The following is a 15,255-nucleotide window of genomic DNA, read 5'->3' on the forward strand; positions in this document are numbered from 1 at the left end:
AGACTACAAGTTATTCTTGCTTCCAGAGACAGTTTAGAACTCAATGTCCTAACGGAGAACATGCAATTTTAGACAGTGTGTCCAGATACTTTTGGTCATTAAGGATATGTACAGATCAATGCAAAAGTTGGGGCATCCCTGTCCAATTACACATTTAAAGTTGTTAATTTTTTTAACTTCTCTCTTTTTTTATTTTCCAAAAATAGATACATAGCAAGATCAGATACAATTGTACGGTAAATACAGCATATTGTTCTTTTACAGAGTACAGTGACACATAAGTTACCTTTGCATGGTATTGTTTACAGAAAGTCATCTGGGGATTAATGTAGTAAAAGAGAGAAAGAGAGATACATTGTACCAAGGTAAAGAAATCAATAAACATTAACAAAACAAAAAATAAATAAATATATATATATATATATATATATATATATATATATATATATATGTGTGTCCTCATTATTTAAGTATCAATAAAGGTGAAAGGTGAGTTATTCCACACGGGATATTCCTGGATAATTTCAAATTAGGTGAGTAATAAAGGGAACAAAGGAGATTGTTTAAATTCAGACCATGGTTGCCAACGTTCTATATGAATCTCTCTCTTATCTTCAAGTGAGGTCAAATATAACATTTCCTCCATGTAATTCAGTCGAGAAACATATTGTGGTATAGAAAGCGTTGGAGAGATCCAATTTAATGCTATTACCCATCTAGCAGCGGCCCACAATTGTAATAATAGATAATTTGCTTCTTTGGACAATCCAGGGTAAGGGTAGTTTAACAAAGTGTATTGTGGACAACATTTCAAGGAGACCTTTAGTATTAAGGAAGCCATGTTCACTATTGTTTGCCAGAAGTTCGTTACTATCGGACAGGTCCACCAGGCATGTTTATAATCGCTAATTATACCACAACCTCTAAAACATAGTGGAGATATATTAGTGTGCATCAAGCTTTTACGGTGTGGAGTAATATACCATCTAGATAACACTTTATAAGATATTTCTCGAGTTACAATATTAGTTGAAATTTTATGGGTGGAAGTGAGTGATCTAGACCAATTTTCTAGAGTCCAGGAAAGATTAAAGTCTCTCTCTCCCATGCTGTCATATATGAGGTAAATGTTAGTGGTTGTGCGTCTATTAGCGCTGAGTATAACTGGGAAATACTCCCTTTTGTAGATTGAGGATTTCTGCAGCAGCTTTCATACCAAGACCCCTTAAGAGTAGGTTTGCAATTTACCTGAGAGAAGTAAAAGTGAGAAAGTTGAGAATATCTCAGAAATTCTCTAGGGGGTATAGCTAACTGATCTTTAAGAGCGGTCCATGATTTGAAACCTCCCAGAGTTAAAAGATCATACAGTTTGGTAAGATTTTGAGATGACCACCATTGAAAATCTTTATGATGCATTCCCGGGGGAAAATCCGGATTTCCAATTATTCCTTGCATATAGCTGTTGGTAGTTTGTGGAATAAGCTTAGCTTTCAATGTTTGCCATAGATGCAAATGATACGTGACAATGGGGTTGGTAATAGTGTGTTTTACAATATTTTTGGTAGTAGTCCATAACAGTGCTGAAAGCTGTAAAGGGAATATGGTATCATTTTCAAAATCGACCCAGCGAAGCGTACCAGGGGCGCTATGCCATTGAATAATCTGAGCTAATCTGGCTGATCTATAGTACATTTGGAAGTTCAGAACTTTGAGACCGCCTTGATGCGGATGACGGTATAGAACATTCCTATTCAGCCTATGAAATTTATGCTTCCATATAAATTGCCAAGCCTGTTTTTGTAATAACAGAAGGTCTTTCGTTCTGACAGCAATTGGTAGGGCTCTAAATAAATACAAAATCTTGGGGAGTACTATCATCCGTATTGCAGCAATACGACCATACCATGAGATAAGTAATTTATTCCAATTTATAAAAAATGTTTGCAGTTTGCGATACATAGATGTATTGGTATAAAGTTTGATAGGACTTTGTGATTTTAACTCCAAGATAATCTATTGTGGTAGTTCGCCAATGAAATGGGAAATTGAGTTCTAACAGTTTCAGTTGTGAATGAGAAATATTAATAGGCAAAGCCTCTGTTTTTGAAACATTTACTTGTAAACCAGAAATTTTAGCAAATTTGTCTAAAAGAGAGAATAAATTAGGGAGACTCGTCAGGGGTTTGGTAAGAGTAAGGCATATGTCATCTGCATAGAGATTAAGCTTATGTGAATGATCTTTTTTTACATATCCAGTTATATCTTCATTATTGCAAATAAGACAGGCTAAAGGTTCAATAGCTAAAGAAAACAATAAAGGTGATAAAGGACACCCCTGACGAGTTCCCCTATGAATTGGAATTTGTAAGGTTTGGCACCCAAAAATTTTTATATATGCTATTGGGTCACGATATCACACTCTTAAGGCATCCAAAAAGGCTCCTGAGATGTTATACTTAGGGAGAATATGAAATAAATATGGCCAAGTAACAGAATCAAATGCCTTTTGGATATCTAACATTAATACTTACAGATTAGATTGAGAATGGTTCGCATCTGTAATAACATTAACAAGTTTGCGGATACTATCTGTAGTTGGGCGTCCAGGGATAAAGCCAGTTTGATCTGGTTGTATCAAAGTAGGTAAATATTTGCTAAGCCTAGTGGCCAAAATCTTTGAGAATAGTTTTACATCCACATTAATGACCGAAATAGGACGATAATTTTGTGCCTCAGAATGGTCTTTTCCTGGTTTAGGGATTAATGATAAATTGGCATGCAACATCTCTGGGGGTAAAGAGTGGCCTTGAAGCATTTCATTGAACAATACTACCAGATGAGGAAGGAGAAGTGTTTGAAATTTCTTATAATAAATGGACGGGAAACCATCAGGCCCAGGACTCGAGGCATTTTTTAATTGTTTAATTGCAATTTCAATTTCTTGGATAGTAATCGGGGAATTTAGAGTGTTATTGTCCTCCTCAGGTATTTTAGGTAAACGAATGTGTCCTAATAGGTTCTCCTTAATCACCGTACAATCCTGGGTTGGAGTAGCATATAATTTAGTATAAAAGTCCTGAAAAACTTTTAGAATCTCTACAGGGTTTTGTAATAGGTCACCATTCCTTGATTTTATACCATGTATGGGCTTGTATCCAGTTTCTAATTGTAATTTCTTTGAAAGAAGCCGATCAGGTTTATCTTTTAAGTGAAACAATTTCTGTTTAACCCATTTAGTCTGTTTATCGGCTCTAGAGGGAGGTTAGACGTTGCTTTGCTTCCTGTAATTCAGTAAAAAGGGTGGAAGTCGGGGCAATCTTATGCTTTGCTTCGAGATGGGATACTGTCACTTCCAATGCTGTTATCTGGTCATTATACGATTTCTTATGGTGAGTGGCCAATTTAATTATTTCCCCTCTGATAGTGCACTTATGAGCCGCCCATAAGGTACCCATTGATAACTCGTCATCTAAGTTGTCAATCCAATATTGTTCTATGGCATTCGCAATGTGGTCTTGAACTCCCGGATTCAAAATTAGGGATTCATTAAGTCTCCAGGCAGGTCTACCAGGGATGGAAGTGGGTAATTTGATGTTAATTAGCACTAAGGCATGATCAGACCAGGTGATAGTATCTATAAGCGCCGAAGTTAGGGAAGGCAAAAAAACCCTGCGACAGAAAAATAAAATCTATTCGGGAATAGGAACAATGCACCGGGGAATAAAAAGTAAAGTCAAGGGTAGTGGGGTGTAAGTTTCGCCAGGTATCTATGAGAGTGGCATCTATTAGCATACGTTTCAAAAATTTCGGAGAAGCAGCAGAAGTATGTGAAAGTGTTCCTGTACGGTCCAATGATGGGTTCATTACTAAATTAAAATCACCCAAAAAAATAACCATTCCTTTGGCATAACGATGTAACAAATCAAAAGACTTTAGTATAAAATAGCTGTAGTCCTGTAAATGGAGCATAAACATTAATAATGGTTACCTCTGAACCCAATAAAGTGCCCTGTAAGAAAATATATCTGCTTTCTGAATCTAAAAAAAAATTTTTTGCAGTACAAAAGATAAATGTGAGCGGAATGCGATTGCAACCCCTCTTTTCTTTTCTGTATAAGTAGTGGCATATATTTGGGCATTAGACTTATGAAGATAAGGAGACGGACCGGTTTGTTGCCAGTGCGTTTCTTGCAAACCTACAACATCCACATTGTGCCGTAAATAATGGAGTGATGCTATTTTTCGCTTAATTGGAGAGTTCAATCCCTTTACATTATGTGAGATAATATTAAATGCCATACAGAATTAGAAGCAGAAAGCAATATACTGATCCACCCATATGGGTTGGAGCTCGCATAGGTATAACAGTTGCTATTGTAAATCTGATACCCGTCATAGCAAATGTATATAATATCGGAAACCAGTTGCTCGGAGGACAAAAAATAAGACATAAAAACAATTAAAAAAAACAATAACCAACTAGTATGGAAAGAAAACAGTAAATTCGAAAAAAAGAAAAGTTCAAACTTGTCTGAGGATATAAAATCCTCGAGTAAGCCATAGCCGTCACCAGTGAGTCCCACAACAGTGATCCATGGCTATCTAGAGGGAGGGAGAAGGCCATTAAGTCAGAACAAAAACGGCAAAAACATGCAAAACAGAGACATCTTCCAAACGAGATGTGCATTGAATATATCGGGAACTTAATGGCTATAGTCAAGGTGAGAAAAAAAAAAAACCAAAGGTGGTATCCAAACTCCAGTCGCCATAGTATCAAAATTACCGTCAAGGCTTGCGTCGCATTGGTTTCTTGTCCCATATTGGTTGTAGCAGAGGAGAGATATTTCTTTTCGGAGTAGATAAACTTTCCGTAGGAGTGACACCCAAACGGACCAAAAGTCCTGCGCCATCTTGAGGATCCGTAATGGAGAACATTATCCCATCCTTTAATACAGTAAGCCGAAAGGGAAAACCCCATCGATACTTCAAGTCATCTTGTTGCAATGCCAGAGTCGTCGGTCGTAATTCTCGACGTATTTGCAGGGTGGAAGGTGCAATATCTGGGTATAATTGTAAGGGTTCTCCATCCAATTCCACTGCTTCATGACTCCTAGCGGAACGAAGTAGGTCTTCCTTAGTTTCAAAGTAATGGAGTCGAGCAATAACATCACGAGGAGGTTCCCCAACTTGTGGTTTAGGGCGAAAGGCTCTGTGCACCCTATCCACCATTAACAATTCCGAGCTGTACTCTGGCAATAATTTAGAAAAGAGAAGCTTTTTGGTAGGTCAGTAAAAGATTCCGGTATATTTCTGATTCGCAAGTTATTGCGTCTCGATCTGTTATCCAAATCTTCAGCATGTAAATTAAGCGCAGTGACATTTCTTTGCAAAGAAAGTACTTGCTGTTGCAAAGTTTCATGAGCTTGTGTTAAGGCATCATGTTTAGATTCCAAGGTGTCAGTGCGCGTACCTAGAGCCGATATCTCTGCTGTAAGATCAGTGACTGCAGATTTAAGCTCTGTGTGAAATGACTTAGTAAGCTTGGTAAATAAATTTGTCAGATGAGAGTGCAGCGCGGTGTTCAGGGCTGCTTGCAGGCGAGCTGGCGCCATCTTGGTTTTTCGTCAGGCCCGGAGTATGCTTCTTAAAGAAGTCCTTCTGCGAACCACGGAGTTTAGCAGTAGCCATCGTCGAATAATTAAGATCCTGTGGGGACACTTTATCAGATCAGCGCTTATGAAGGCGAGTGAGTCCCCTTAAAATGCCGAGATCGAGTCTGCTGATGAAGAGCTCTTAGAAGTTACGTCCGGACAGCATGGCGTCAAGCTCCGCCCCCAAAGTAGTTAATTTTAAAGTGGAATTTAGTTAACAGCTATTACAGGAATCTGTTGTTAAAAAAACAACATATTTGCAAATGGTAATGCACAGCTACATATTATTTGACAAACATACAAGCCAAGAAAATAGTAATTCTTACAGCTGCATACGTTTGGACACTATTCCACCTGTCCAGTGATAAACACTGTTTTTTGCAAGATCCCTGAACCAAGTTACTTCATTAAACCTTAGCAGCCATTAGGAATGGTCACTTATTGACAACTGCATAGCTTAATAACGCTCAGGCACCCCAAAGTCAGCCCTGTCACTCAACAACAATGGGCTACACTTAGCAACTGGGGATCTAAAATTAAGCTAACGCAGTCATACAAAAGAAGGGGAAGGCTATAAAAGATTGCAAAATACTTTTAGCTCAGTTTTTACTGAATATATCATGTCATCAAGAAATGTATGAAACTGTTTAAAGCAGAAGGAAAGCTACTGAAGCAGTTTAGTGCAAATAGATTAGCCACAATAGTGCAAGCTATAATACTATTTAGAATAGCAGCTGCCCTATTAGCTTGGTGTGACAATTTCCTGCCTGAGGCTCTCCCTACTGCACATAGCTCTGGGCTCATATTAAAGCAGGGAGGGAAGAAAAGTCCTGCTCTTCCACAATAGCACTCATTCTGCTCTTTAACAACACCAGTCTTGCAACACCAGTCCCCAAACGGAGGCATCAAGCCCCCACACTGTGCATTGCATTTCAAAGATTTTAGATTCTGGTTATTTTTAAATATAATTGCTACTAAAAGCTATGTTTGTGTATAATATACATGCACATTTCTGTCCTTGCTATCATTTGCTGGTTCTATCTATTAAAATAACTTAAGACGTCTGGAAAAATATCCAGTGATATATTTTCTATAACTGGGCAAATTATTTTTGTCAGGTATATAAAACTTTGTAAGTCAGGGTGCCAATTTTCTAAATTGTTATATTATATAATATGACAATGTTGTTACAGCGTTCTTGAAGGTAAAAGATAAAACATTGTTTAAATATATATGGATTGTTCTAGGTTTTACTTTTGGCAGTTTTATTCCTTGTGAATATCCTTTTGAATGCTGACAAGCAATAAACATTAAATCAAAATTTTATATAAAGCAAGGCAAGCATGGAGAGTTAAACACAAATAAGCAACAGAATGTCTCTTTACAATACATACCAGAAATAGTATATTTGCTATAGTATTAAAAAAAAGCATGGGTTGACAGTTTCCCACACATCAAATTAGTTAAGATCATTAACTAAATCATTGTTTTTTTTTTTTTACACTTACCTTTTGGATAGTCTTCCAACAAGAGGTTGAAATGGCCTAAATGAGAGAAGAAATCTGCCTCCACTTTCCCCTCAGATTTCAGTATTAGAGCCTCATAACAGCGAACAGCCTAAAGTGAGGGGGGGAAAAAAGTTTAATAAACTGTAAAAAAGAATATTTGTAGTTCCATGCTCAATGCTATCTACAGTTTAGAGAATTTATAGTTGAAATTGTAATGCCCATGGAGCAAATATGAAGCAAAACTCCCTTTAATAATCATTTCCACTGAATGGACAAGCTCGAAGCACAAATTAATAAGACAATTACATTTTCCTACAGAATGCAGGAAAGCTTCATGCAAGTGTTTGAGGCTCCTTAGCTATTTTAAAGGGATACTGTCATGGGAAATACATTTTTTATCAAAATGAATCAGTTAATAGTGCTGCTCCAGCAGAATTCTGCACTGAAATCCATTTCTCAAAAGAGCAAACAGATTTTTTTTATATTCAATTTTAAAATCTGACATGGGGCTATACATAGTCAATTTCCCAGCTGCCCCCCAGATATATTGGGTCTAACTGTCAAGGACTCCAAACTCATCTGACACCAAACTGCTGAATGAAGACAGAATTTAGAGAAACAGATGCGGAGAGGAATAGTGAAGATAAACTTGATTATTTCAGAAATTGTACAGAATTGATTGTATTAAGAAAGTTTCTTATATATGAGGAAGCTTATATTAAATTTAAATGTTTGTGATCGTTCCCCTGTAAAAGCTCTGCATCCAATGGTAGGTCTCAGTGAGTAAGAAAAGACAACACGGTGTTAAAGAAATTTTTTTTTACATAAAAGGTGCACAATATTGGAACGGGCTTATATTTTTATAAGGGAAAAAGAATTTAAATCTTAAGATAAGTCCTCTTTAACCATTCAGTATTTTTAATATTAAATAGGAGGTAAAACATTTTGGCATCACTTATCCAACTTGTCACATACGAACACTGAAGAATACACTAGTGACACTTTATTGACTTCATAAGACTGACCCAAAAGCAAAGAAGTGGGAACTTATTGAAAAGTGGGAATAAATTCTCTTTAAGTAAGTGGAAACTTCTGCGACTTCGGAAAGCTAAGCGATGCGTGTACATTGCCGCACTTTTAGCCAGCGGAGGGCAGAGGGAAGGCAGTTTGGGGAGACGGTCACCCCGAATCTGCTCGTGTGGCCAGACCAATTAATAATGTTATTAAAAAAATACCTTACCTGTATAGGATAATCACATATTTTTTTTACCAGTAGCATAGTCTGTGTAATTTTTTGTTTTTCTCTTATCTCACACTTCGATACTGTTCTATGTGGTCAGTGGTAAAATAGAGCAATCCTCAGAAATATCAACTAGATAAAACTAAAGCTTCCACACTTATGTGGTGACACTTATAAAGATACTCAAGACAAACCAATGGCCTGATGTATAGATAGACCACCAAGTTTTGGGTTAACACAGACAGGTCTTGAACCAGTTATCCAGAATGCTTGGGATCTGGGGTTTTTTGGATAACTGATTTTTCTCTAATTTGGATCATCATACTTTAGTCTACTAGAAAATCATATTACATAGTTAAACCGGTTGAAAAAAGACAAAGTCCATCAAGTTCAACCCCTCCAAATGAAACCCAGCATCCATACACATAGCATTCCATACCCTCACAAATTATACATACCTATATCTATACTAACTATAGAATTTTGTATCACGATAGCCTTTGATATTATGTCTGTCCAAGAAATAATTCAAGCCACTCTTAAAATTATTAACAGAATCGGTCATCACAACATCTTCTGGCAGTTCATTCCACAACCCCACCATGAAGAACCACCTACGCTGTTTCAAATGAAAGTTCTTTTCCTCTAGTCTGAAGGGGTGGCCTCTAGTGCGGTGAACCACTTTATGGGTAAAAATTTCCCCTATTTGTCTAAAATGTAATCTCATGTAAACATGAAATAAATTCAACAGGCTGGTTTTGCTTCCAATAAGGATAAATTATATTTTAGTTTGGATCAATAAGGTATTCTTTTATTACAGAGAGAAAAAGCGTTTAAAAATGTGGATTATTTGGATAAAATGGAGTCCATGGGAGACATCCTTTCTGTAATTCGGAAGCTTCTGGATAATGGGTTTCCAGATAACTGATCCCATACCTGTACTTAGCCATTGTAAGCAGTTTACAAAGTGGCCAATACATTTTTCCATTATGTCTAGAAATTGTTATCCATTGTTTTTAACACAATTGCCAGTTTGCAGTAGGCTGCAGGCTATTATTGGCAATTTCCAGAAGAGTAAGTGGAAAGCAATTCTTGATAATTTTGGTAAGTATTAGGCCAGGGTCCCCATGTTGCTTGCGAACCATTGGTTGGGGATCACTGGCTTAAAGGTGGCCATACACAATAAGATCTACTCGTTTGGCGAGGTCGCCAAAAAAGCTGATTTTTCCCTGATATGCCTACTAACAGCAGGGTGATATCAGGTAAATCCGAATGTTCAAACCTGCCGATCGAGATCAGGGCGATTTTTGGCCTGATATAGATCAGGGGGACCTGTCCGAAGCCCCCACACACAGGCACATAAGCTGCCAGATCGGTCTAAAGGACCGATATTGCCAGCTTTAATCTGTCTGCGTATGGCCACCTTAAAGGGATCCTGTCATGGGAAAACATGTTTTTTTCAAAACACATCAGTTAATAGTGCTACTCCAGCAGAATTTTGTACTGAAATCCATTTCTCAAAAGAGCAAACAGATTTTTTTATATTCAATTCTGACATGGGGCTTGACATTTTGTCAATTTCCCAGCTGCCCCTGGTCATGTGACTTGTGCCTTCACTTTAGGAGAGAAACGCCTTCTGGCAGGCTGCTGTTTTTCCTTCTTAGGGCTAGTCCACACGGGGAGATAGCGACGCGTTTGCGGTCGCGGCGACAAAGCGCCGCGACAGTCGCCGCGACCGGCGCAGGCGACAGTTTTGTATGGGCGCCTATGTAAAAACGCCTGTGCTAACCACACGAGGCAATGCGCTTTTCAACAGTCGCCTGAAAAAGCCTGGCGAGGCATTTTCAGGCGACTGTTGAAAAGCGCATCGCCTCGTGTGGTTAGCACAGGCGTTTTTACATAGGCGCCCATACAAAACTGTCGCCTGCGCCGGTCGCGGCGACTGTCGCGGCGCTTTGTCGCCGCGACCGCAAACGCGTCGCTATCTCCCCGTGTGGACTAGCCCTAAATGTAACTGAATGTGTCTCAGTGAGACATGGGTTTTTACTATTGAGTTGTTCTTAGATCTACCAGGCTGCTGTTATCTTGTGTTAGGGAGCTGTTATCTGGTTACCTTCCCATTGTTCTTTTGTTTGGCTGCTGGGAGGGGAAAAGGGAGGGGTGATATCACTCCAACTTGCAGTACAGCAGTAAAGAGTGATTTAAGTTTATCAGAGCACAAGTCACATGACTTGGGGCAGCTGGGAAATTGACAATATGTCTAGCCCCATGTCAGATTTCAAAATTGAATATAAAAAAATCTGTTTGCTCTTTTGAGAAATGGATTTCAGTGCAGAATTCTGCTGGAGCAGCACTATTAATTTTTTTTTCCCATCACAGTATCCCTTTAAGGGAATCACAGTTATTACATCAAGAAGTTACAAGGTACATCTGTTCATTGAGAAGTGCTAATATATGGCACCTCTGACTAAAGTAAATAAATGCAAGCTGGCCATAGATGCAAAGATCCGATCGTCCGAATCCTCGAACGATCGGACTTCCCCATCTCCCGACCTGCCACTAACCATAAAGTACTAAAAGAACAGATCAGCCGTTGTTCTGCCCCTGACAGCAATTGTACGAAAGAAATCTTTTAACCTGTCCAATCGTCCAATCGACCAAACGACTGATCTACGTGGGACGAAAAATGTCGGGACTCTCCACACACGGTCCAAAAATCGTACAAATTGAGGATTAGTACTATCGGATCTTTGCATCTATGGCCAGCTTTATTCTACGGTAAAAAAATGTAGTCTCAGTTTGTGCTAGGGATACCTAGTATGGTAAGGTAAGCAAAATGGAAAAGGTGTTCTACTCCAGGGGGTCAATGCAATTCTATCCTAAAAGGTACACCAGTCCAAAGAAAAGAGGACAGATTTCCTCTAACTAGGCCTCGGTTTCCAATACCTGGCGCACAACAAGCAGTTTTCCTTCATAGGGTTGTTAATCAGTGTTTGCAAGGCATTGTGGGCACAGGAATCTTGGCTGATGGAAAGCTCACGAAACTCAACTTTAGGCTGTAAATATTTTAATATAAAAGTTGGCTGGGATTATCTTGAGGGCGATCTCGATTTTGACCACAACACTGAAGTGCATGCTTTTGTGGTTTCACCATGAGACTGCTTTTTCTTGTATTTATCTCACCAGTTATGAAGAGTAACAGTAAGTTTGCCCTAGTTATGGGTCCCCTAGCCATTGAGATGGGTTTAAATTCTAGAGGCATACCATTTCAAGAGTTAAAAAAATAACATCTGGCATGATACAGAATCTTCTGTATTATATATGGTAGATCAGTGAATTGTGCAAATATGAGTTAGCATAAATAAAAGGAATGAATTAAATATACGATTAAAATATTTCAAACCTTTGCATAAAATTATTTGGAATTAACTATTAGAAAACAACATTTTGTGAAGGAACTACCCCTTCAACAAGAGTCAATATACCAGAAATGTTCAGGTTTCTGAAAATAGAATAAGTTAAAAACCTTAGCAAACTTTGTTCTAGCACCATACTCAAGATGTAGAAGAAATAGGCAATAAAAGCTGGCATTAATAGTATTTCTGGGCATACTTCCAAAATTCATATGATGACCTCCCGATTTTAAGAAAACACAACTTTTAAGAATAGTTTAAAGACTGGAGGTTATTTCAAGTTCAACTCTTCCTTAAGTTACATGTCATTTAGTATGAACACTAAAATAAATATTATTTAAATATGAAATCATGAATCGTCTTCTTTTAAAGAATACTATAACTGCTTAAAGAAAAGCCAAATTAAAACATGAAGGATAAAAAAAAGTATTTGATCTAAAAAAAACAATTAAATAACCGGTTAACTGCTGGGAGTGTGATTGCAAATTGCCAGGCAACTTATAATGACGTACGGGCACTACTTTTTAGTTTTAGGCGAACAACAAAGTATACCAGATAATTTACACTGTCTGAGTGACATTTTTCCCATGGCTGAGAAAATGCCTGGTTTGCAATAACCTTAAAAAAGTAATACAAATTGAAGCATTATGTTTTTTTCTCGTAGAAGCTAATAAAATTAAAACAGTATGTGTAGGAAAAGTGACAGGTTGCCATATTATTTTAACTAGAGGCATATGGCACATATTTGAGTAGGCTCATGCAACCTGTAGTTGCGGAAAACACTCAAATGGATGTCTGGCATAGGATGGGACAAGGGGGTTTCCCTCTAACCAAATGACCGGCTGCATGGGTGCTTCTCCTCTGGCTGAAAAATGTTAGAATACATCCACATGCCATCAGCCTGAAGATACACTTGGGGCAGACCTCATGTTGTCCACCCACCTTGTATGGTCAATGCTGAAGGGGTTGTCAAAGCAATTTTATGTAAGAATTTTTACATAACAGAGAAATAGTTTAGGACTGTATAGTATAAAGTACAATAAATCATATTTTAAGAGATACTATACTTCATGTTAAAGGACATCAACCCAAGAAAAACAAATGTGCCTAAAAAAAGAAAACACAATTCTAAGCAACTTTGCAATATACCTTCATTACATATTTTCAATGTTTTTTAAAGTTATTTATATTGCTATTGAAAGCAATGTTTGTCTGTATATTTCTTTTCTCTGCCCTTAGTGGCTTTTGAAACAATGTAACATACGCCAACAGATTAACAGACCTGTCTTGCTAGAGGAGACTGGCTTTTTGTTTAAAAAGTAACAACTAGGAGTTAAGCAAATGTGGCTTTCAATGTTTACATATACATATAACTTTTAAAGCACTAACAATTTGTAATAAAATCATACTGAATAGTTGCTTATAACTGTGTGTTCTTTTATTAGCCAAAATCATTTTTTGACATGTCCTTTAAGCATTAGTGAAGAGTGGTTTCAAAAAAGTAACTATACCCTGTGGGGCCCGCCTGCAACGCCTCAATTGAGTCAAATCAAAAAGCCTGCATGATCAACATGACCAGGTATGGGGTCTGTTACAAAGAAAAATTTGAAATATTTGGAGACTATGGGAGATGGCCTTCCTGTAATTTGGAGCATTCTGAATAACAGGTTTGTGATAAAACTCATTTTCCATGTCTGTTTCCATTATTTCTTGGACATGCTCTGAAAATCATACAAAAACATATCTAATAATATAGCTATAGATTTGTGTGCTTAGCTTTTGCCTCCTCTTTCCACAATGTATATTGAAATTAGGGTCTGCACTGCATACATGATAAGATCAGTTTTGTTTGGCGACCTCGACAATCTGACCATAACAGGTACTTAGTGAACTGCAGCTAGAGGGAATGCAATCAATGTATTAAATGGTATTGAGCTGGGTACACAGAATCAGATAAAATCAGCCGTAAAAATGAACAACAATCAACACAATATCAGAAGGCATGGATCAAATTTATCTGTATTGAGCAAAATCCAACTGAACAGACTGGTACCATTGGATTAGTTATCAACTCTAACTGACAGGCTGAGATGGGGCAGTCAGGTTTATGAACTTCAACTAACAATTACTTACAAAAACAAACCTCTCAGCAAAAAAACAGCATGACCTATAGGTAACTTTTAATGTAAATTCATTCAGTTTTTTAGTTGTCAGTATCATTTCAACAGGCAGTCTGCTTCTGTAACTGTGGAATGGCAGGGACATGCCCATGCTAATTATCATTCTCGGAAATGGAAGCTTATGTTCGGGTATTTTGAAACCTGCGGGAAGAGCGTTGTTCCTTGTAAGTGACAAAGTGTCCTGTGTACCACAAAGTGTTTTTTTTTTGTTTTGTTTTTTTTAACATTCATGCTTTTGATGAGTGAATGATGTTTGACCAATAAATATCTTCCCTTGTAAAAACTAAACACAGTGTATTTTACTGCTGTGTAACATGTTCCTTTTCTTCTTTTACAGCTTGAAAGCTGCCCCCTATTTCTACACATCAGCTTATTTATATAAACCATAGTGGTCTTTCTGAAGCAAACAGATAATTTTTACCATTTAGGGCAACAGTACATCATATTTTAATTATGTAAATTTTTTTGGTATTACTGTTCCTTTAAGCAAGCAAATTGTTTCTTAGGGGCACATCGAATGTGATTTTTTTTCCATGATTAGAACAGACATGGAGGGGAGGCTAGCAACCATAAATGTGGAGGGATATAAGCCAAGCATTAAGATGAGCTTTACCATTCAAGGGGCCAAACCAAAATGGCATTGCGGTCAAAAGACTTTAGCAATACATGATTGATCTCACTTTAATTGTGGTCATACTCAATAACACCTCAGGCTTCATACCATTTTTCTTTAGGATTTCTGACATATCTTATAGAATGGTCTGCCATATTGCGGTTATACCATCAGGAGCCCCAGGTGGGGGGCGGTATCTCAGTAGGTAGTCAAGCAAAATAAACTTTAATTACACTTTATAAATTATTTGAATTGGAAATGCTGAATGGAACGTTAAAGTAATTGCATGCTCTGCCTCTATGCCTAAGGCATAGAGGAGGGGCAGGCAATATTTGATTGACAGCTGAGATTTTTAAATGTGTTTACAACAGCTATGAATGCTTTAATTAAAAAAAAAAAAAAAGAATTTGGATCTCATGTTTAATTTGAAAAGGACTTTTATTAAACATCTTTTTATGTTGGGGAGAAATGTCCACGTTATATGTCCACGTCTATTTGGAGGACTTCTTACATGGTTATATTTTAATGAAGATGCCATCAGTGGAGAAGTATGCATGTCCCTTTTGTGTATCAGGAGGGGCTAAACCAAATAGGAAGGCTTTCCCAATCCTTCACAACTCACTAAAGTCCTGCTTTTTCTGCCTCATCTT

General features: G+C 37.6%; 1 protein-coding gene across 3 annotated transcripts in view; it reads right to left on the reverse strand.

The window, feature by feature from the left end:
* kdm6a.S (lysine demethylase 6A S homeolog) overlaps positions 1-15,255 on the reverse strand; it is an 87,081-nt gene that overhangs the window by 58,784 nt on the left and 13,042 nt on the right. For all 3 annotated transcript variants that reach the window (XM_018248327.2, XM_018248328.2, NM_001093305.1), the window contains 1 exon segment: positions 7,160-7,268. In XM_018248327.2, coding sequence (XP_018103816.1) covers positions 7,160-7,268 — 109 coding nt within the window.

Source organism: Xenopus laevis, chromosome 2S, assembly GCF_017654675.1.
Source record: "Xenopus laevis strain J_2021 chromosome 2S, Xenopus_laevis_v10.1, whole genome shotgun sequence".
Classification (NCBI taxonomy): domain Eukaryota; kingdom Metazoa; phylum Chordata; class Amphibia; order Anura; family Pipidae; genus Xenopus; species Xenopus laevis.